The 24,352-nt window shown below is 41.7% G+C and overlaps 1 protein-coding gene across 2 annotated transcripts in view; it reads right to left on the reverse strand.

Annotated features, from left to right (window-relative positions):
• Positions 1-24,352, reverse strand: part of LOC139411170 (importin 11) — a 231,111-nt gene that overhangs the window by 116,384 nt on the left and 90,375 nt on the right. For both annotated transcript variants that reach the window (XM_071157083.1, XM_071157082.1), the window contains exons 17-22: positions 20,787-20,820; positions 20,585-20,625; positions 20,306-20,422; positions 18,264-18,377; positions 17,698-17,813; positions 16,258-16,334 (exon numbers count right to left, since the gene is read on the reverse strand). In XM_071157083.1, coding sequence (XP_071013184.1) covers positions 16,258-16,334; positions 17,698-17,813; positions 18,264-18,377; positions 20,306-20,422; positions 20,585-20,625; positions 20,787-20,820 — 499 coding nt within the window. The remainder of the gene's footprint in view (positions 1-16,257; positions 16,335-17,697; positions 17,814-18,263; positions 18,378-20,305; positions 20,423-20,584; positions 20,626-20,786; positions 20,821-24,352) is intronic.

Genomic DNA, 24,352 nt, shown 5'->3' on the forward strand with positions numbered 1-24,352 from the left:
GAATTAACAGAAATATATGCTAATTAATACCATTTAAATGTATGTATATATATATATATATATGTATATGAAAATGGCAACATTTTGTCAACGTCCACCCCCCTCCCCTAGCGCAGGTGAGGAATGGCACTACAATTCCCTCAATTCCACACACACTGATTTGCTCCCATCCCCCTCGGGTGGTGCATCAGACTGGGTTCTCTCACGCACAAACATCCACGTACACACACACACACACACACACACACCTAGGGAGGTTTCTCATGGCTGGATATTAAAACATATAGCCGCATACACCCAGAACACGCCAGGGGGTTATGGATCAGGAGAAGTCAAGGACTTAAATAACACTGTTTCTAATGGCTCTAAACCATTTAACTAATAACTATGTAACTTTTCTAATGACATGCAAAAACCTTGGGAACTTTCACCAAGCAGTTCATTTACATTCATTGGAAATGGTGATAAGCTGTGCACATACAGTAGCAATATCTTCCAGGGACTGTTCATAAGAATATCAATATGAGAAAAAAGGCATTCAAGGAGAGAATAAATTGAATTGGATTTCGTGGCTGCGTTCAATTTGGGAAGGACAATGTGGAGTTAAAGGTTGGATTTAATAAGGCTTTCAAAAAAATAAGCAGAGTCAACACTTTAAAACCAAAAACATTAAAGTATCAAGTTTGAACACCCCTACAACTCTCTTTCTGATGGGGGCTGAGAGCAGTATGTCGAAGTAATTTGCTAAATAAATCGCAATAGCAAGGTCCATTGACAAGTCTTCACCCTTCCTTAAAAGTTACTTGTCCATGAAATACCTAGTTGAATTTCAATACATTTAATGGGTTTGGACGACCGTGCCAAACGGAAGTCTAGCCCTGCCTTGTTCTGGCTGTTGGAGAATCAGAGATAGTCTTTTAGTGAGCTACCTGTACTGGGGTGATCAGATGCAATACACAGCCCTCTTTCAAGTGACTCACCTGTTTCTCCAACTCCCCAAGCACATCACAACTTTTACCAGGTGTACATTGTTCACTAATTGTCTTGTCATTCAAACCTGCCTGTTGACCTGCTGAGTTGGAGACAAATGAGATAATTGTTTTGAAAAGAATGTCTAAAATAGTCTGTGTGGCACTTTTATGATTAGTCCATCTGTATGACCTTTGTGGTATTGGAGACGTCATTCTCTTGCTCTGACTCATTCTCCTTCCTTTCCCTCTCCTCCTCAGCGTCATTAAAGCGGAGGTAAGACAGGGGCAAAGCATAGGCCCAGCAAAGGCCCCGTGAAGATATTCCATGTGGGCCTAGAATTCACTTGAACATTTAAAAAATTATATCCAATCAAACTACTGGCTGCTACAAAACATCACTGAGCTGGATTGATAAACTAGGTCTTTGCATTACCGACAACAGCTGCAAAGGTACTGATAAAAACATTGACAGAAGATAGGAGTCTGGCCCTGGGCATATGGTGGAGACCGGCAGGACTAGGAATTATCGGACAAAACAAAGTGTGTGTTCAACGCTGGGCTTGCATTTCTGTGAGATAACCATTCCCGAAACAGCTTTAATGTCTGTTGGGAACACTGAGGCTCTAAGGCTGTCGCGGTGACCGTATTACCACCAGTCATGACCTCGGTCAAATATTCTGTGACCGTTGGTAATCCCATCCAAAACTGCACAAATGAATGCCGCTGATGGTTAGTCTAAACTTGCTAATGGCTGATGGTTAGACTAAACTTGCTAATGGCCTGGTACTCAGCGCTCGATTGTCCATCCCTCTAATCGCTCTCTAAACACGTCATGATTTAATTTGAATAATAAGGGAAAATGGTGATGGGTCCCGAAATGGACACGGGAAAGCCCTGGACCCAATATGCATACACTTATATTTAAAACCCGTTCCCGAAAGGACAACTGGTCCAAGTGAGGGAAGCAGCAGAAAAGCTACTTTTTTTAAACTGGCAGAATTACACAGACACAGAGAAGCCGAGACAGAGAGGCTGTAGGCTATTAGGGAGCAGAGGCCGTGTGACGTGTGTGTGAGTAAGACATGGGAGGCTGGGAGCAACATAACTCCATTCAGATTCTAGCCTAAATAGCAGCCTACCTGTTGGCTTTCGGTTGGTGTAGCCTTTCTTTCTCATCTCACTTCTAATTGTGTAATTTTAATTAAATCTTCCATTGATTAAATACCCCCTAACTTGGTTGCCACACAAGCAGCGCAGCAATGGTTAATTAACGTTAATTACGGTGAGACTGGCAGTCATATGCATAACAATTACCGACAACAAAATAATTCATGACCGCCACAGCCCCAGGAGGGTGTTGGTCCGTACCCAAAAGTTGCAGGTTTTGGGGGCTCCGTGACAGGGTTGAAAATCTGTGCATCAAATGGGCACTCAGGGAAAATGTGAGTTTCACAAATTATACTGAACAAAATTATAAAACACAACACGCAACAATTTCAAGGATGTTGAAGTTCGTATAAGGAAATCAGTCAATTGAAATAAATAAATTAGGCCCTAACCTATGGATTTCACATGACTGGGCAGGGGCGCAGAGACTCTGTACCATTAGGGTGTAAGGGTGACCAGACTGTCTGTATAAGCCGTTAGACTAATTCAGAGTAAAGACACAGGGCTGCTCCTTGAGTTGACAGCAATCGCACATAAACCCCAGAGAATAGAATTCAAAATAAAGCATAAATGGATGACGTCCCATGGTGAACAAACTTTTCTCAACTACAGAAGAAGAAGGACCGTTCTCTATTGAACTTCAATCACATCAGTAAACAAGGTTATGTAAAACCTTAGACTGTGCAATCTAATCCTCATCCTGGGACAATAACCGGAGTGAATTATTTGCCTCGCCAAATTTAAATAATGGGTTATAGCAAGTCATGGATATTTGTGTTTATTGCTGTGTACACAGAAGGACAACGCATAATTTAACTAAGCGAGGCTTAACTTTTAAAAACTAGGAGAGCCCTTTGTTCCCCATGGTTCACAGAGCACTCCATGCCTTTGTTCAACAACCCCAGCGGAAAAGCCATGGCCTGATAACACAGTGGGCATAAAGATCAGACTATGAACATGCTCATATATCACTGTGTCCATAGACCACCAACACTCCAACTGCATTAGGTAGCTAGTTATGGTCGCTAGAGTATGCTAGCTAGAGACCAACAGATTCATAAGAACCAAGTAGCGCTGTTGTTCATGACCAAGCCCCCTGACACAGCATCAACAACAAGATGGCCGAAGGAGCTTCAGAGTTAGTGAAAAGGCTAGGGTGCCCTGTGGGAGGCGGGCTTTGAAAAGTCATGTCTGAGCAGAAACCTCAGAGAGAGAAAGAGAGAAGAGACAGGCATGGCTCAGCATAGGCGCCAAAAGCAAGTTTATAGGGCGCTCTCCATAGGTCCTAAACGTTAATGATGTGAAGGCAAAAAAACATATCTCTGGAACAGGCCTAGAGTAGAGCTTCAGAAGAAATACAGTAGAGGGAATAGAGCAGTGGTCACCAACCTTTTGAGTCAAGATCACTTTCGCAGTCTAAAAGAAAGCCGAGATCAGATTTGTTAAGAACATTAGTTACAAAATGTAACAAATCAAATCGTATGCCACATGCGCCGAATAGGTTTACAGTGAAATGCTTACTTAAAAGCCCTTAACCAACAATGCAGGTAAGAAAAAATAAAAAAATAAAAAAATAAAAGTAACAAATAATTAGCAGCAGTAAAATAACAATAGTGAGGCTATATACAGGGAGTACCAGTACAGAGTCAATATGTGTGCGCACCGGTTTAGTAGAGGGAATATGGACACTAACGTTTAAAACTTCTTGCGACTAGGGGGCAGTATTTTAATTTTTGGATAAAAAACGTTCCCGTTTTAAACAAGATATTTTGTCAGGAAAGATGCTCGACTATGCATATAATTGACAGCTTTGGATAGAAAACACTCTGATGTTTCCAAAACTGCAAAGATATTGTCTGTGAGTGCAACAGAACTGATGTTACAGGCGAAACCCAGATAAAAATCCAATAAGGAAGTGCCGCATTTTTTGAAACCGCTTCATGCCAATGACTCCTTATATGGCTGTGAATGAACTACGAATGAGCTTACGTCTTCTACGTATTCCCCAAGGTGTCTACAGCATTGTGACGTAGTTTTATGCATTTATGTTGAAGAATGGCTATAAGGGACCACATTTAGCAAGAGGTCACATGACGGCTCCCGCAGAAAATCTTGCGTAAAGTACACAAGTAGCCATTTTTCCAATCGCTTATTATGAGAAACCAATTGTCCTGGTGGATATATTATCGAATAGATATGTGAAAAACACCTTGAGGATTGATTCTAAACAACGTTTGCCATGTTTCTGTCGATATTATAGAGCTAATTTGGAAAAAAGTTTGGCGTTGTAGTGACCATTTTCCGGTCGATTTCTCAGCCAAATGTGACGAACAAACGGGAGCTATTTCGCCTACAAAAATAATATTTTGGGAAAAAAGGAACATTTGCTATCTAACTGGGAGTCTCCTGAGTGAAAACATCCAAAGTTCTTCAAAGGTAAATTATTTAATTGGATTGCTTTTCTTATTTTCGTGAAAATGTTGCCTGCTGCCAGCAGAGCCTAGCATTATGCTATGATAAACTTACACAAATGCTTGTCTAACGTTGGCTGTAAAGCATATTTTGAAAATCTGAGACGACAGTGTGATTAACAAAAGGCTAAGCTGTGTCTCAATATATTTCATTTGTGCTTTTCATGAATAGGAAGACTTTGGTCCGCTGCGTTATGCTAATTAGTTTGAGGCGATGATTACGATCCCGGATCTGTGATGGGTAGATCAGAGAGGTTAAAAGTTTGGAGTTACTTACAAATGCCCTTGTTTTTGAAAGAAAAGCTAATTTATTGTCCATTAAAATAACATTAAATTGATCAGAAAAACAGTGTAGTCCTTGTTAATGTTGTAACTGACTATTGTAGCTGGAAACGGCTGATGTTTTTTTATGGAATATCTACATAGGCTTACAGAGGCCCATTATCAGCAACCATCACTCCTGTGGTCCAATAACACATTGTGTTGGCTAATCCAAGTTTATCGTTTTAAAAGGCTAATTTATCATTAGAAAATCATTTTGCAATTATGTTAGCACAGCTGAAAACTGTTCTTCTGATTAAAGAAGCAATAAAACTGGCCTTCTTTAGACTAGTTGAGTATCTAGAGCATCAGGATTTGTGGGTTCAATTACAGGCTCAAAATGGCCAGAAACAAATAACTTTCTTCTGAAACTCATCAATCTAACATTAAACTTATCTTATAAAAAACAATCAATCATAATCACTAGTTAACTACACATGGTTGATGATATTACTAGTTTATCACGCATGTCCTGCATTGCATATAATCGATGCAACGCTGGGGGATGATTTAACAAAAGCGCATTTGCGAAAAAAGCACAATCGTTGGACGACTGTACCTAACCATAAACACCAATGCCTTTCTTAAAATCAATACACAGAAGTATATATTTTTAAACCGGCATATTTAGCTAAAATAAATCCAGGTTGGCAGGCAATATTAACCAGGTGAAATTGTGTCACTTCTCTTGCGCTCATTGCACGCAGAGTCAGGGTATATGCAACAGTTTGGGCAGCCTGGCTCATTGCGAACTAATTTGCCAGAATTGTACGTAATTATGACATAACATTGAAGGTTGTGCAATGTAACAGCAATATTTAGACTTATGGATGCCATACGTTAGATAAAATACCAAACAGTTTCGTATTTCACTGAAATAATAAACGTTTTGTTTTCAAAATGATAGTTTCCGGATTCGACCATATTAATGACCAAAGGCATATATTTCTGTGTGTTATTATGTTATAATTAAGTCTATGATTTGATAGAGCAGTCTGACTGAGCGATGGTAGGCAGCAGCAGGCTCGTAAGCATTCATTCAAACAGCACTTTTGTGCGTTTTGCCAGCAGCTCTTCCCTGTGCTTCAAGCATTCAAGCAGAGATTAGGCTGGTGTAACTGATGTGAAATGGCTAGCTAGTTAGCGGGGTGCGTGCTAATAGCGTTTCAATCGTCACCTGCTCTGAGACTTAGAGTAATTGTTCCACTTGCACTGCAAGGGCCGCGGCTTTTATGGAGCGATGGGTAACGATGCTTCGAGGGTGGCTGTTGTCGATGTGTCCCCGGTTCGAGCCCAGATAGGGGCGAGGAGAGGGATGGAAGCTATACTGTTACACTGGCAATACTAAAGTGCCTATAAGAACATCCAATAGTCAAAGCTATATGAAATACAAATCGTATAGAGAAATAGCCCTATAATTCCTATAATAACTACAACCTAAAACTTCTTACCTTGGAATATTGAAGACTCATGTTAAAAGGAACCACCACCTTTCATATGTTCTCATGTTCTGAGCAAGGAACTTACACGTTAGCATTCTTACATGGCACATATTGCACTTTTACTTTCTTCTCCAACACGTTGTTTTTGCATTATTTAAACCAAATTGAACATCTTTCATTATTTATTTGTGGCTAAATAGATTTTATTGATGTATTATATTAAGTTAAAATAAGTGCTCATTCAGTATGGTTGTAATTGTCATTATTACAAATAAATAAGTAAATAAATAAAAATCAATCTATTAATCGGTATCTGCTTTTTTTTGGTCCTCCAGTAATCGGTATCGGCGTTGAAAAATCCTAATCGGTCGACCTCTAATTCCTTCACCTCATAACATCTTTGGTCTGACAGATTATGTGACACCCAGAATGCGTTGTACAATGTCAACAAACATGGCACCACACATAGCTGGCAAATAGCTATGCTCATTATAATCAGTGCAACCCTCAAAAAAGTATTTTACAGACATCATAGCTGTCCATTACAATGTATGCAATAATTGGAATGCATTATGTCACCAGTACATGAAAACATGTGAATAAAACTGTAAATACATTATGCTCCATACATACAAACATACATACTCCTACAGTAGAAATGACAACATGATACACAGACAATAAGGAACTTTGATAGGAACGCATGTCCAAAGTTATTATTTGTAAGGAAAACAACAAGGCAGGCAAAATGCTACAATTCTTGCAAGATCGTGCAAATATATGTACACTTGATCTGCGCAAACATGAGTGAAGTGCGGTGGGCTCTCCTCGAAAGAGAGAAGTTCATCCTGCTCAGTAAAGCCTCAAACATAAATTGTCCGCAATGCTGAAATGGGCTACTTGTATGTGAATTAATGAGGAGGCGGAACACACATCAATTCAAACTGTTGTTAGAAAATACAACTTGCTAGAAAATCAACTTGAAATTGACAAGTTGAAACATAGCCTAATTAGATAATTAGCAGGCAGCCATCCCCTCCGACGCCATCCTCTAGACATGAACCTAATAAAAACAGTTCTGTAGAAATGAGGTTTGGGCAGTAGGCAGGCCTAATTCATTACCACAGCGTAGCCTGACAATATTGTTCTTCTCAGACCATATTATATTTCAAAACTCAAACTTTGATAACAAAATAGATCAGTTGGTGTAGCAATTGCGAGGCATGGCTGAGCATAAATTGAAATAATTTGCTTTGCATTTTACTGGACTGATGGCACCTGCATCTGATGCTCATGGTGCTTTCAAGGCAACTGGGTGGAAGAATACGTACACTACCAGTCAAAAGTTGTAGAATGCTCTATTTTCTACATTGTAGAATAATAGTCAAGACATCAAAACGATGAAAGAACACGTGGAATCATGTAGTAAGCAAAAAGGTGTTAAACAAATCAAAACATAGGTTATATTTGAGAATCCTCAAAGTAGCCACTAGCCTTGATGACAGCTTAGCACACTTGGCATTTTCTCAACCAGCTTCATGAGGGAGTCACCTATTATTATATTACCTAGAATGCATTTAAATTAACAGGTGTGCCCTGTCTGTGGATAGGGATAAGTTCATTAGAGTTACCAGCCTCAGAAATTGCAGCTCAAATAAATGCTTCACAGTTCAAGCAACAGACACATCTCAACATCAACTGTTCAGAGGAGACTGTGGGAATCAGGCCTTCATGGTCGAACTGCTGTAAAGAAACCACTACTAAAGGACACCAATAAGAAGAGGAGACACAAGCAAAGTGTATATAGAAAGAGGTCAAATGCTGACGTCAGTGACCTTCAGGTTGGAAAGTCGGAGCTCTAGAAAGATGCCATAGTTTCCGACTTTGAATTCTGAGTTGGATGACCGTTCAAAATGATTCCCCCCCCCCAGTCGGCTCTTCCTTTTTTCAGAGTTCCCAGTTTTCTTGAACGCACTGACGTCGGAGATGTCAGAGTTCCCAGTTCCTTTGAATATGGCATTAGTCTCAGCAGAGGAGGGAGAGAGCTGCAGTCCCTGCTTTCTCCTTCCTTTCCTCCAGTGAGGCTGACCAGAGAAAGGGGAAACCGTCTTCCAACTGAAGGCAAAACTTGAGTTGCAACGCATCTGTCTTAAGCACAAATTCATGTTGCTCCTATGATCAGAGAAAGTTAAACATTCCTCGATATAAAATACACACCACGAGCTGCTACTAAAAATGCAGGCCTATCGATACACTTGGCTACTAATTCATAGCAGCTGCAGCGTGAGTGGTCGTAGTACCACTCACCCTGCAGCTGCAATGAATTAGTAGCCAAGTGTATCGATAGGCGCATATTATGGTTTGTAATAGTGTTGAATAAAAACAGTGTTGACAGTTCTGAATAAAAACTTAAGCATGAACTCACTCATAGAAACAGCAGCTCTATGCTGTATTCTTTGACAGTCTCTCTCTGGTCATGGTATTTAAAAGTTATTAAATCTCATGTAGGCTTTGGTGGAAGCTGTAACCACGGTGATTTGAGTTATCCGATTGGCAGGCTTCTGAATCAAGTGCAAACTGCGTAACACGAAAAAAAGGAAAGGAGCGCAAGCCTTTATCTTTGGCTTTTCTACAGAAATGTTTGGTGATCGACTGGGAATGCCTTGAAGATGGAGCAGTCGATCATGATAGACCAGTTGATGACCACTGGAATAGAGTGTAAACTAAAGAAAACGCTATGACATCATCTGAAAATATGTGTTGCAGGTGATTTCGAACAGTCCATTTAGAAAGCAAAGACCTCCGGAGATACTGCAGATCCCATCCAAATTAGAGAGATTCAGAGTTAAATACAGAGATCCAATTAATTAGAGTAAATGGATTGGAGACATTGTCCTATTGTCTGGTAACCTTTGTGGTTTTGTAATGTGTCTAACATTCCCCTCTGCAATAGCTGCGATTTGGGATAAAGCCTCTTTTTAAAAAGACATCTCTTATCTGAACGTGATAACCCAGGCAGACCATACAAGACGTCCGACGAGATTAATGTGTCAAAAGAAAGAGAATACAAAATGGAGTCAAGCTCCTGCCATGTCGAGATCCCTCCTCCGGGTGTGTTGGTGTGGAGGTCAGTTGTCAGAATACATCATATTAGCATTAGAGTAGGAAGTAGGAGTCTTCACTGAACACCAGGCAAAGAGGCATGAAGGTGTATTCATTAGGGCAGGAAATTGCCAGCGACCTCACAATACAATATTTTTGTGACATTTTATTTTATTTGATATTACTTTGGATAAGTTTGGCTGCAGAGAGAAAAAGCAATAAAAAGTGGCTTTGATCAGTCATGGAAATAAAAGTGCTGACATGTTGGCTCACTATTTAAAAAGACAGAAAACAAGCTTGCCGCAGGTACACCCGACTTGCACTTTGGCGTCAAAGTATCAATAAAATATTGTCCCAAATAATATTTCGATATGTAACTGTATAGATGTTTTCCCCCATCACTAGTATTACTATTATTGTTTTTTAAAGCCTGGTCTGACATCTCAACTAACATTGTTTTCTACCTGACTGACTTATCGTTCAGCCTGCTGTTAGTACAAGCTAAAAGAAGCTACTGCACGCTAACTGTTTATTATCCATCAAACTCATTAACTAGTAACATTCCCCTGCTCCAGTCCAGCAGAGACATACCAGTCATCTTCATCTGCTAGACCAACCCAGGCTAGACCGAACAAGATAATCACACCAGACTATTAGGGATATAACGATTCACCGATATGTATCGGTCCACAGTTCAAATGTTTAAGATTGCCAGTGCATCGGTCCTCAGGAGCCCAAACTGATCCAAATTAATAAAACCGATTCAAATGTTACGAATCACCGGTTCACTTACGTTTTTTTACAACAACAAAAAATCAGCCTTATGAAAACACCTCTTATCTGATGTGACTAAATTCATGCACTCTCTCCTTCAGCATATCAAACTTTTATGCATGTAACTGTGTATGACATCGATCTACAAATCAGGTGACTGTGCACACGGTGCAGGAAACGCAGCTGCTTGCGTCAACGAGAGGTAGGCCTACCCTATCACTGTTCTAATATTCCTAGGCTACATCTGCACGGTACCTTCAGCATTAAGACGTTAGTAAAAATGGCTTTCGCAACATTAAACCATTGGATTTATTAATTGAGGGACAACCAATGAAATTTGCTGGGTCATTGTTACCAAATGCGCTGTAAAAAAAGAGGGTATTTTACCGGCGGAGCTGTGTAGGCTCCCGGAGTGGACAACTCACATATAACTGCTGATTTTTGGTAGTTCAGTGAATTTTGTCATTTTTATATGAACAGGGTGAAGGTGTAATTTCATAACAAGGACAGGAATCATTCTTGCGAGCGGCACTGGTTGGAATGGGAGAAGAGAGCAGCTCTCCTCAATAAAGTAAAACGGTCAAAACCATTTGCTTTTGATACGGGGGTGAAATCCAAAACAATGTTATATTAACTGGCTATATATGGCATAGCTCATTTCTAAATATAAATAGACATATTACTAGCTAAAAACATTTAAAATCTACTACATTGTCAAGTTAATCAGTGGGTGATGAGGATTTCAGATACAAATTTTACCTGAGAAAAGTAGGCTGGCTACACCAAGAAAAGTACTGGAGAAAAGTAGCTGGTCAAATCAAATCTTATTGGCAACATGCACATGGTTAGTAGATGTTAATGCGAGTGTAGCGAAAAGCTTGTGCTTCTAGTTCTGACACGACAGTAATATCTAACAAGTCATCTAACAGTTCCACAACAACTACCTTCTACACACAAATGTAAAGGGATGGAATAGCGCTGTCTGCTGATAAAATGCCAATTTGTGAGTGGAGAAGTACAACTGTCTGAAGCACAAAATTAGTCTGATGCTGAGCAGAAAGTATTTTATAGAGTTGAAGTCAGAAGTTCACATACACCTTAGCCAAATGCATTTAATCTCAGTTTTTCACAATTCTTGACATTTAATCCTAGTAAAAATTCTCTATCTTAGGTCAGTTAGGATCACCACTATATTTTAAGAATGTGAAATGTCAGAATAATAGTAGAGAGAATGATTTCAGCTTTAATTTCTTTCATCACTTTCCCAGTGGGTCAAAAGTTTACATACACTCAATTAGTATTTGGTAGCATTGCCTTTAAATTGTTTAACATGGGACAAACGTTTCATGTAGCCTTCCACAAGCTTCCCACAATAAGTTGGGTGAATTTTGGCCCATTCCTCCTGACAGACCTGGTGTAACTGAGTCAGGTTTGTAGGCCTCCTTGCCCCCCACATACTTTTTTAGTTCTGCCCACACATTTTCTATTAGATTGAGGTCAGGGCTTTGTGATGGCCACTCCAATACCTTGACTTTGTTGTCCTTAAGTCATTTTGCCACAACTTTGGAAGTATGCTTGGGGTCATTATCCATTTGGAAGACCCAATTGCGACCAAGCTTTAACTTCCTGACTGATGTCCTGAGATGTTGCTTCATTTTTGGTAGTTCAGTGCATTTTTAGGTAGATCGTCCGATCAACCTAGGTAGCAACATAGCTCATATTTCTGTACTGTCTAGTACATTTTAATAAGGACAGACATTATAGGGGTGTCAACGCGGCACATCACCATTGGGAGAGCCATTCTAGGGATACTGAGGTGTGTAAAGGGAGAAAGGGGGTGAGAGGCCAACCAGCTGTATTAAAAGAGATATTAAAGCCATCTGCCTGGGAGAGAGTTTGACGGGTGTTTAGGAGCTTAAATAAGCTTCAAAACTAAATGAGTCCGTGGGGATGAGGAGGCTGTGAATGGATGGTGACTAACTGTGAGTGTCATCCCATTCCCAACACACTGTAAGAGCAGGATCTGGAGGCAAAGCCACAGAGATAAAGACATGTTACATCATATGCCTGTCTCTTCATGCTTTTCTACATTACTGAGAAGATAAAGGAACACATTTGGACAGCAGAAAAATGGGATGTTACGAAAAGAATACTACTATTCACAAGGCCTATTTTAGCTGCATTTATTTAAAACCTCGTTAGTTTTTTTTTTACACCCTTTGTCTTCCCAATTTTGTGATATCCAATTGCAATCCAATTAAGATCTTGTCTCATCGCTGCAACTCCCTAACGGGCTCGGGAGAGGCGAAGGTCAAGTCATGCATCCTCTGAAACATGACCCGCCAAACCCTGCTCCTTAACACCCACCTGCTTAACCCGGAAGCTAGCTGCACCAATGTGTCAGAGGAAACACTGTTCAACGGATGGCCGAAGTCAGCCTGCAGGCGCCCGGCCTGCCACAAGAAGTAGCTACATGAGCCCTCCCCTGACCAGGACGATGCTGGGCTGATTGTGTGCCTGCCCTATGGGACTCCCGGTCAAGGCCGGTTGTGACACAGTCTGGGATCAAAACCTCTCCTCTCTTTATGTTGTTTGTGAGAATGGATTGGGACTGAAAGGCTATGGGGCTGCTTTAGACCTGGTTGCTGATGCACAAATCTGGGCAGGAGCAATGGCTGCCGGATTGAAAAGAGGGAGAGGTAATTTACAGCATGGAATTCATAAAACATGAGACCTTTATGTGGGTTAATGCTGGGAGCACACGCTGCTATTAGGCCCACTCATCACTATTCAATAGCAACTACAGCACACCCCACTCAAGACTATCAGACAAAGACTATATGGATAGACAATGCCATTTGCAGCTGCCCTCAAGAGCCCATCTAGATATATTTAAAAGGTGATCTAAGACAGTATCAGGGCTGAAAGTAAGGTGGTACGGTCCAGTATGACGTCCCAGCAAAATAAATAGTGGGGGGTACGCCATACCGGTAAAAACATGAGCATATCACAGTAATTAAAACAAAACATCAAGAAAAATGTAAGCTATTATATCACTTATCATTACCACATGTCAGAGGCATGAAAAATGAGCGCATGGACTTGAAAACGGGTGGTATAGCCTACGCTCAAAACTGGATGTGGTTAGACGAAAAACACTGACATTTTGCCAAGGCAGAGACAGGTGGCTGACAACGAGACGCACGCGGACATCAGTGGACGCATAAATTTTGGCCTAATGACAATCATCAAATGTCATTACACTTGTCGTGTTTTGTGTAACAGATGACATTCACCACTGCCTGGAGGCTGGAAATGTTGTGAGTGGATGAACGTGCACGGGTAGCCTAGTAAAGGAGCTAATGGAGTGAAAACATGAATGGTTGTGTTCAGCCACAATAAAATAATATTTAACATTTTAAAAGTTAAATATTCACGACTAGGCTCAGATATATTATTGAATTAATAGGGATTCTATACAGTGGGGCAAAAAAGTATTTAGTCCGCCATCAATTGTGCAAGTTCTCCCACTTAAAAAGATGAGGCCTGTAATTTTCATCATAGGTACACTTCAACTATGACAGACAAAATATGGAAAAAAAATCCAGAAAATCACATTGTAGGATTCCACAGGGACTACGGTTGTCTGCTTGAAACATGTTGGTATTACAGACTCAGTCAGGGACAGGTAGAAAATGTCAGTGAAGACACTTGCCAGTTGGTCAGCGCATACTTGGGTGTACACGTCCTGGTAATCCGTCTGGCCCTGTGGTTTTGTGAATGTCGACCTGTTTAAAGGTCTTACTCACATCAGCTACGGAGAGCATGATCACACAGTCGTCCGGAACAGCTGATGCTCTCATGCTTGCTTCAGTGTTGCTTGCCTCGAAGCGGGCATTGAAGGAATTTAGCTCGTCTGGTAGGTTTGTGTCGCTGGGCAGCCCACGGCTGTGGTTCCCTTTGTAGTCTTTAATAGTTTGCAAGCCCTGCCACAACCGACGAGCGTCAGAGCCGGTGTATTATGATTCAATCTTAGTCCTGTATTTGACGCTTTGCCTGTTTGATGGTTCATCTGAGGGCATAGCAGAATTTCTTATAAGCGTCCGGGTTAGAGTCCCGATCCTTGTCCCGCTCCCTCAAAGCGGAAGCTCTACCCTTTAGCTCAGTGAGGATGCTTTGCTAGCAAAACAGACCTGCGTCATCTGACCAACTCTTTATTGACCGAGTCACTGTTGCTTCCTGCTTTAGTTTTTGCCTGTAAGCAGGAATCAGGGGGGTATAATTATGGTCAGATTTACCAAATGGAAGGTGAGAGGGAGCTTTGCATGTAAAGGTGGCCTAGGTTGTTTTTTTCCCCTCTGGTTGCACATTTAACATGCTGGTAGAAATGAGATAAAACAGATTAAGTTTCCCTCCATTAAAGTCCCTGGCAACTAGGAGTGCCACCTCCGGATGAGCATTTTCCTGTTTGCTTATGGCTATATACAGCTCATTGATTGTGGACTTTGTTCCAGCATCAGTTTCTGGTTGTAAATAGACAGCTACGGAAAAAAAGGATGAAAACTCTTGGAAAATAGCGTGGTCTACAGCTTATCATGAGATACTCTACCTCAGGCGAGCAAAACTTTGGACTTCCTTAATATTAGATTTTGTGCACCAGCTGTTGTTTACAAATATACACAGACAGTCACCCCTCGTCTTACCGGAGGAAGCTGTTCCATCTTGCCGATGCAGCGTAAATCCTGCCAGCTGTATTTTATCCATGTCGTCGTTCAGCCACGACTCGTTTTTAATGTCCTGTTGGTAGGATATTTGTGATCGTAGTTTGTCTATTTTGTTATCCAATGATTGTTCATTGGCTAATAGGACTGATGGTAGAGGCAGATTACCCACTCGGCGTCGCATCCTTACAAGGCACACCGACCTACGTCCCTGATATCTCCGTCTTGTTCTCATGCAAATGACAGGGATTTTGGCCTTGTCGGGTGTCTGAAGTAAATCCTTTGTGTCCGACTTGCTGAAGGAAAAAAAACTTTGTCCAGTACCAGGTAAGTAATCGCTGTCCTGATATCCAGAAGCTTTTTTAGGTCATAAGAGACAGCAGCAGAAACATTATGTACAAAATGAGTTTTCAATTAATGCGAAAAAACACACACAATAGCACAATTGGTAGAATGCCCGTAGAAAGGGAGCCATCCCCCCGGTGCAATTATTAAATCATGTTTAGCATGGTACTAGTGCTTGTGAAGGTCTAGATAAACATGTTGTTTGTGCAATGGTATCTTCTAAAATCAGAGAAAAATTGTTACAAATTCCCTGTCTGTGACTCTTAGCACACCATCTCATTCTCACAGCCCTCTCTCAGGGACACAAACTCTGCAACTTTCGAACTCCAGCATTAGGCTCGCTTTCCCCTCTAGGCTATGGGTTGTAAACGGACCCTTCACACCTCTGTACCTAGCCAAAACGATTGGCTGCTAGAGTTCATGGTTGCCAGGGGCCTTGACACAGTGGGGTCAGCCAATCACAGGCATTTCTGTGATTGGCTGCTTCCAACTTTCAGTCTCCTTCAAGCAGTCCAACAAGAGCAGCAAACTCATCTCTGGCCTGCACAACAACAGCTGGACTCGTATCTGGACTGGACTTGTGGGATGGTGTGCGTGCACAAAGTGAGTGGTGTGACGTTTGAATTATGTTCGTAGTTAGTTTACCATTTTACCATTGTTGTACGCTGCCTCTATGTACAGCTGTATTGTAATATGTGCATGTAGCAAACACATTTTCATACAGTCTTCCCATGTTAATAGTCTTAATAGCCTCAGTTTTAGTATTGTGTACAGTGTATTCATTAGCTATTTTTGTTTTGAGTTGGATTGAACAGAATAAAACCATCAGAATGGAGAAAGTCACATTGAAATCACATAGAATTTGTGTTGCCAACCTAGGGTCATGAACTACTCCCACAATCATTCACAAATGCATCATCAACATCAATAATGTAAAACTCACCCAGGAGAGCCGACATGTTCTGGAAGATTCTCAGCAGCTCTGGGGTGATTGCCGGACTATTCTCCAACGTTACCAACCTGTAGGTCGATAAAGGGATGGAGGAGAGAAAGGAGGGTGGAGCGAGAGAGGGGGGTGGATGTGAAATGAAGAAGAGGACCCGAGAGTTAGCGTCACAGAAGCATTTAAAGCTGCTGACCAGACCATAACAGAGCCCTAGATTAAGCAGACGCTCTTATCCAGAGCGACTTAAGAGTAGTGAGAGCATACATTTTCACACTGGTCACCAGTGGGAATCGAACCCACAACCCTGGCATTGCAAGCACCATGCTTTACCAATGGAACAGAACAGACAAACACTACAAAAACTGTGTTTGAGACTCAGAATATGTACATATCTATGGCTGGCGAAGAAACGCCAATGTGTCAATGTGTGGCTGAACCATAAAAGAAGAATCTGTCTGAATGAGTCAATCAAACTCAAAACCATGACAATGGTTCATCACAGTCAATTGAGTCAGTCTATTGAGAGCAACTCAAGCTCAGTCTAGCACATCACTGCAGACGTTCTGCCCTTTGAGATGACAATTTAAAAGCAGACAATGTGCTTGTTCAGAGACGGTCCTGTTTGACACACCGGCTCAGAGATAGGACACGTAATCCCTCTTATCACTGCTAACCATGTGTAACTAGGCCAACGTCATCGAAAGGCACAACAAAAGACGAGCCACGCTAAGGCCTCAGCGTTCAAGCTTTTGCAAGCCAGACAGGCCTTCCACAATAGGATCGTTTACTACAAAATGGCTCTGTAAGGAGAACAACCATTTTGAACAAATGTAAAAAATAAAATTAAAAAAAATTCTTCTTTTCAGAGCTCTGGTCGCACAGGAAAATGGGCAGTATGTGTGTTACGCCTACTTTGAACTTATCGTCATCGCCCATCAGAGGGCATGAATGAACGTGAAAGAGAGTGATTGAAGGAAAGAGAGAACGAGGGAGAGAAGGACAGAGCTAGAGAAAGGGGAGAACTAAAAACGAACCGCGAGACAGAACACATAATAGAGTGCGAGACAGCAGGTGAATAAAAAAGAGAAGCTGTTGACACAAATGACTCGGTAAATTAGGTAAATACGTATTTCGGTCACAACTGTTTATCTGGGAGGAAGCAAAGGCAAAATCAACATCACGTAAGCGGGGGGGGGGAGCGAGAGCGCATAATGGGAGAGAGAAAGCAGAGGGAAGAAAAAGAGGGAAACATCTAAGAGGGGAGTGAGAGAGAGAGCTACAGAAGGTGGGATGGAAGAAAGGTGAGTGCTGTAAGTGCCTGATAAGCGTCTGCCTTTAGAAGAGTGACAGAGACCGTTAGTATCAGTCTGCTCTCAGGGCTGAGTTTGTGTGCGTTTGTCTCTGTGTGGAACTGTTTGTCTCTGTGTGTGTACGTACCACAGCTCCAGTCCGTCCTCTAGCAGGTAGACATGCGGTGGTTGCGAAACATCTGTACTCAGCTGGATCACAGGAAGCAGGAAGAGATACAGGTTCTTACTCTCCGCCCCCAGGCCCTGTGATGACATCGCAAAAGGTTTTACTACAATTTGCAGTAATGAATATGAGCCTACACTAAAAAGCCAAGCTTTTATGGCATTGAAAATCAAAGTGTCGCATTTCAAAATACCCCAGGATACGGTTATTCGCTCAAGCCTCCCATACAGGTGCGTGCACGCACACTGGGAGAAGCAATGAGAAACGGCAACAAAGGGCTAAGGGGCAAGACGGAGTGTATTTATTTTGAATTTAAAATTTAACCTTTATTTAACTAGGCAAGTCAATTAAGAACCAATTCTTATTTTCAATGACGGCCTAGGAACAGTGGGTTAACTGCCTTGTTCAGGGGCAAAACAACAGATTTTTACCTTGTCAGCTCGGGATTCGATCTTGCAACCTTTCGGTTGCTAGAGCGAGAGTCCAACGCTCTAACCACTAGGCTGCCTGCCGCCCTGTATGTGTCATACCTGTACAAGGTGAACCAGTGTGGTGAGTATGGCACAGCGCAGCATGTTGTGTTCTTCTGATTGTTTCCAAAGCAGTGGCAGGTACTGGACCAGACAGCCTACATATGGCCGGATCTAAGAGAAAACACAATCCGATCAGCAACAACAAACACCAGAGCATTCCATTCAATAGAAACACAAAGGCCTTCATACAATATGAATGTGGAAGCCCAAATCAAATCAATCAATGTCTTTATTGTCCCATTTGGGAAGCGTGTACAGGTCCAGGTGTCAGTTGTACTAGTTAGGGTGTACGTCTTGTACGAACACAATGTCTAACGTGGGAAGTATTCTGAGCCAGACCTAACCATTCTACCTGTTGGATAATGTCCTTCCTTGTAATACACCTGGGTGGAAATCATAGGGTTGGAAGGGAGCAGGTCAAGATATTCTTTGTGGTAACACGATTTCAAAATATCAAGAAAGACTCCCAACTGTGTACGTTCTCTCCTAAGCAGCCATACCAATGTATTCATCCCAAGTACCCAACACAAACAGACTAACTCTTTGCACTGGCTGCTAATGTTCCCTGAAATGTGCTCATTTGCTGCTTGGCAATAAAAGTAAAATGAGTACATATCAAATTAAGCCCCACTCCTCTAACAGACTGGCAACTCGACAGTAGAGCTCAGAGTGAGTTTACCATAGCCCACACACTCCTTTCTCTCCCTCTCCCTCACACACCCTCTCTTTCTCTGGCAGCTTTTCTGTAAAGGAGGTGTTTATAATTACATCTTTATTGGATTGAGTCGGAGGCATGTCGACTGAGACCAGTCGCTCTCTTTCCCCTTCGAAACTGGTAAATATGTCAGCACCTGCGGCCGCTGATTTACAACTACCTAAGTGCAATGGGCCAAAACTTATTATATGGGCCAAAACTTAATTATACCATTTTTTTTTTTAAATAACATTTTCATGCACTGAGTCTGTCTCTTTCTCCACTTGCTCCAGCACCTCCATGCTTCCTGTCCCTTTCTCCTCTTAGGCTTCCTTCTCTCACTTCCCTCCACCTACCTTCTTCCCGCCCTCCCTTTGTGAGAGCTCCGCGTTTGAATGTCTTGCACCGTTACACATTTTTAAGGAGCAGAGGGAAAAAAGAGAATCACAAAAAGACAGACAGCTTTCAAATGCAGCCTTTTAAAGAAGATGAGAGGGAACCAAGCCATTCTAAAAGGGTGATTTGTAAATTCAGAAGAGAAAGCGAGAAGAAGAAAAAATATCCCATCTCCAAGCCATGGTTTCATTATGCCTTTTCTACCCCATTATTTCTTTATTTTTTGCCTTTAAAAATTCCCTGTGAGGTGTAATAGAATATTCATGTGACTGCGTTCTCGCTCACAGGCAGTTAAGACAGGCGATTTAAATATAATGACAGTTGACTGGAGTGGAAGCCATTTATGAGGGAGTGAAGTCAAGAGAGCATTGAGGAGAAATAGAGTACCCCACTGAAAAATACAGGGGTCAAAGAATAAAGGTCATCAAAGGCTGACAAACACCGAGTAGATTTAGTAAAACAATCCGATGGTACTATTATAAAAGTGCTAGAAGGTCAAAACAAAAACGGCGAGTGAGAGCTTTCGTTGTGCTCAGTTGAACTCGGAGTTCACTTTATGACTTGTGATGACTGACAAACACATCCTCAGTGGAAGGACGGCAGAACCCTGCAGTTGAATGCAACTGTCTGAGAAAGTGATGATGTGACTGGTTTCTTTTGCTCTTAGAAAGTAGTTGTGTTTCCTCTAGCCTGAGGGAGAGCAGGCTGAGAAATGTTGCATCCCGGTTACATGATGGTTGTTCTTAACAGCAAGGGCTGTCTCCTAATAAATCAAAGGCAATGGATGCCACTGTATTTCTTTAAATATAGTGGTGTTTTTTTAACCCAGCTACCACATCAATTAGATGTGCATATCCTAATGTGTATCCTACCATGACGTATACCATGACCTTAGTAAAAAAAAAATATATATTTTAGGCAATGAGCTCTTTGGGATTTGACCCCTCACCTGGATGTTGACCCTCTCAATGACACATGAGATCACATGGAGGACCTGCATCTTAGTGTCACACTCTGTCACCTGCTGCAACAGCTGGAATAGCAGGCTGAAAATAGACTCCAGATACTAAAGGGTGAGAGAGAGAGAAGAGAGAGAGCATTTTAACATCCCATTATCGCATACCATGCATTTACCCCCCCAAAAATGTAACTAAAAAAAGCAAGGCCAGAATAGAAGACGATTAGCAACATTCTTTAAAAACATTTCTCCCCTAGAAAAGGCACTCACCGGTAAGAACTGTTCTGTCCGGAACTCAAAGTCGTCGACAGGTGATGACACATTAAGGAAAAGAAACTGACAGGTCTTACAAGAGGTTCATCTTCACAGAGAGACTTCACAGTGATAGGAAGAGAGGTGCATAACAATATCGATTTTTGAAAGAAGCAAAACATTTGTATTTCAGCAAAAATAGATTATATGAAAAGGATATTGAGTTTCAGAGTTGTGGCCGTCTCGATCCGCACCTTTAGAACAAAAACAAAACATTGGTATTCTGCCAAATATCTCTGGGATGGGGCTGAATATGGAGCTGTACTCACAGTTGAGAAGACCGACTAAAAATAAGAGATGAACTTAAGGTTTTTGTTGTTGGTGATTGTGATGAGCGAGGTAATTAACCGAAATGTCAGGGTTTGAAACAAATAATTGACAGAATTGAATTACTTCAATTCAATTTAATTTAATTTTTTTCAGTGAGCTCAATGGGAACATTGCGCAGTTTCTCTAGAGATAAATCAGATCAAGCCTGAACTGTAGTCACCAAAAAGCCAATATTATACACCACAGAAAATTTTATCAAAAGTGGTAATTAACTTCAATAACCATAATCCATTGCTCCAAGTTGTCCGGTCTGTGCATTTCTTTTATACCTGCTACGAGAAGAGAGAAGAATGCGCGATCGAGAGGGAGAACAGTTGCTTCCGGAGGTACACTACATAACCAAAAGTATGTGGACACCTACTCGTCGAACATCTCATTCCAAAATCATGGGCATTAATATTGAGTTGGTCCCCCCTTTGCTGCTAGAACAGCTTCCACTCTTCTGGGAAGGCTTTCCACTAGATCTTGGAACATTGCTGTGGGGACTTGGTTCCATTCAGCCACAAGAGCATTAGTGAGGTAGGGCACTGATGTTTGGGCGATTATACCTGGCTCGCAGTTGGCGTTCCAATTCATCCCAAAGGTGTTCGATGGTGTGGTGTGGCATTCCCCAAACTGTTTTGGAATCCCAGAATCATCTAGAATGTCATTGTATGCTGTAGCGTTAAGATTTTCCTTCACTGGAACTAAGGAGCCTAGCCCAAACCATGAAAAACAGCCCCAAATCATTATTTCTCCTCCACCAAACTTTACAATTGGCACTACGCATTCAGGCAGGTAGCATTCTCCTGGCATCCGCCAAAACCCAGATTCATTTGTTAGACTGCCAAATGGTGAAGCGTGATTCATCACTCCAGAGAACGTGTTTCCACTGCTCCTGAGTCCAATGGCGGCAAGCTTGACACCACTCCAGCCGAAGCTTGGCAATGTGCATGGTGATCTTAGGCTTATGTGCGGCTGCTCGGCCATGGAAACTCATTTCATGAAGCTCCTGACAAACAGTTATTGTGCTGATGTTGCTTCCAGGGGCAGTTTGGAACTAGGTAGGGAGTGTTGCAACGGAGAAAATATTACTTTTAAGTACTACACTCTGTGAGCTTGTGACGCCTACCACTTCACAGTTGAGCCATTGTTGCTCCTAGATGTTTCCACTTCACAATAACAGCACTTACAGTTGACCGGGGCAGCTCTAGCAGCGCAGAAATTTGACGAACTGACTTGTTGGAAAGGTGGCATCCTATGATGGTGCCACATTGAAAGTCACTGAGCTCTTCGTTAAGGCCATTCTACTACCAATGTTTGTCAATGGAGAATGCATGGCTGTGTGTAAATAGCCGAATCCACTCATTTGAAGGGGTGTCCACATACTTTTGTATATGTCGTGGATCTCTTCCTGAAAATAGATTATGTAAGTGATTATTAGTTGGTATTCAGTAGTCATAAAAGTATGCCTTATTTACTTTGAAGAACTACTCAAATTGTGACTTTGTCAACAGCATAGGCAGCAGCGCTATAGTGATGAGATGATGAATTGGAATTAAACAGGTCATCAAATAAAACGTAATATACACAACTGAAATATTTTATTCAAGTGAATAAGAGATGGTTAATAAGTGCTAAGCAGTAACGGACAGTCACCACCATCACGGGACTTTTTATTCTGTGTCGTTTCAGCATTCAACCCACATAATGCATAGTGCATTTCATGTTCAAAAATAAAATAATCCAAACTAAAATTGAAAAGAGAAGACTTGAGAATACTGAAGTAAAGTTGCCGTGTCACTTTCATGGGGAATTGTAAGACGTCCAGCGTTATTGACTGTCTCCTCTGTGTAATCTACCACTGCCAATGTGATGAAGCTCACGTCTACGACAGAAACAAATGATTAGACCTAGGAGAGGAAAACAAGTCTGGGGCCGGAGTGGAACAGTGGAGTGACTACAACCTGCTGTCAGTGACAAGAGTTGAGCAGGAGTGTGTGTGAGAGAGAGTGGGTGTGAGAGAGCGTAGGGCCTTAATCTCACTGCTAATGTTAAACCAAGTACGGCGGGCAGTCAATAAAAGCTCTGACGCAGTATCGGCCCAGCAGTTGAATAGCCTAGTCCAAAAGTCATCAACAAAAACCATTACGTGAAAGCACCACTTTGAAACCGTGCCTTGACAATCATTCAAGTGTATATATTTTTTGTCTCTGTGAACTGTATATTGAGCATACATTGCACATTCGATGAATTAATACTAGTCGGCGCCTATATTGACAAGACTGCATACGGGCCGACAATTTGACACTATGGCAGTAAATGAAAAGAATGAACGTGCTTGGTGCATATAACTTGAGAGTAATACCTACGTTTGCTCTGCTGCTTTAGAAACACTGAATGCCACCTTTAGTGAGATTCCATTCAACTGATAAGAATAAACTGCATTTCCTTTCATTCCTGTGACATCTACCGGCTGGGAGAAGCAATAGGCCTAGTAGAGCTTTTGCATTCTCGGATTGGCAAGCACTGGTCTAAAAGGTGGGCATGAAAAGGCCAGCAAATTGACCCTGTTACCGGGCAGAAGCAGACAATGACATTTAAATAAGAACATCTTGATTCTCACGTCCCCATCTCTGTTCAGTTTATACACCTCGGAAGATCGATTTCCTGTGCGTCTGTGTTCCCTTTCTGCAGTCAAGGCAATCACCTCCATTTCGTTCATTTGTTGTGGGTAAGCGATACCAACTCAGACATCCCACAGCATGGATAATAACTACGATGCTCACTAAAGACATCAGTGAAATCAGTTCTTTTTTTAGATGTTCTACAGCCCTTCTCTAGCTTCACCCTGCTATTCTACAGAGCTCAGATGACGGAGTGACAGAAAATGGGCCACAATGGGCTGAAGAGTGCCACTGCCACAGCGTGAAGCAGCCTTAATGGTTATGGGAACTTTCTTTCCGCTGAGTAGAGGCAGGGCTTGGCAAATTGAAGGAATCAGAAATGTCACCAGGAAGTATTTTCAGTCGAGGTTTTGGTAAACAGGGCAGAAATCAGATGGGTCTGAAAAGCAAGGACGAGGACTGAGGAATTGGCAGCCAGCTGAGCTGTCTACAGGGGATGGATATCTATGACTGGTGTGACTCACCTCATAAATATCACTGATAAATGCTCAGTGTGTGGTCCAGTGTGTGTGTGTGTGTGTTGAGCTTTCTCATGCAAAAATCTCTCTCTTTTATCATCTCTCTCACTCTTTTTCCCTCTAAACATTTCCCTAAATACTAAATGCACAAACAAATTACAGAATTTCAAATACACTTTTTGATCACGGTCTACCAAACCATGCAAATTACTTTACTTGCACACTTAAAAGGCAGTGATATTACACTTATTACAGGGCAGTATTTATAACAT

The sequence above is a fragment of the Oncorhynchus clarkii genome, chromosome 6, assembly GCF_045791955.1.
Source record: "Oncorhynchus clarkii lewisi isolate Uvic-CL-2024 chromosome 6, UVic_Ocla_1.0, whole genome shotgun sequence".
NCBI classification, from domain to species: domain Eukaryota; kingdom Metazoa; phylum Chordata; class Actinopteri; order Salmoniformes; family Salmonidae; genus Oncorhynchus; species Oncorhynchus clarkii.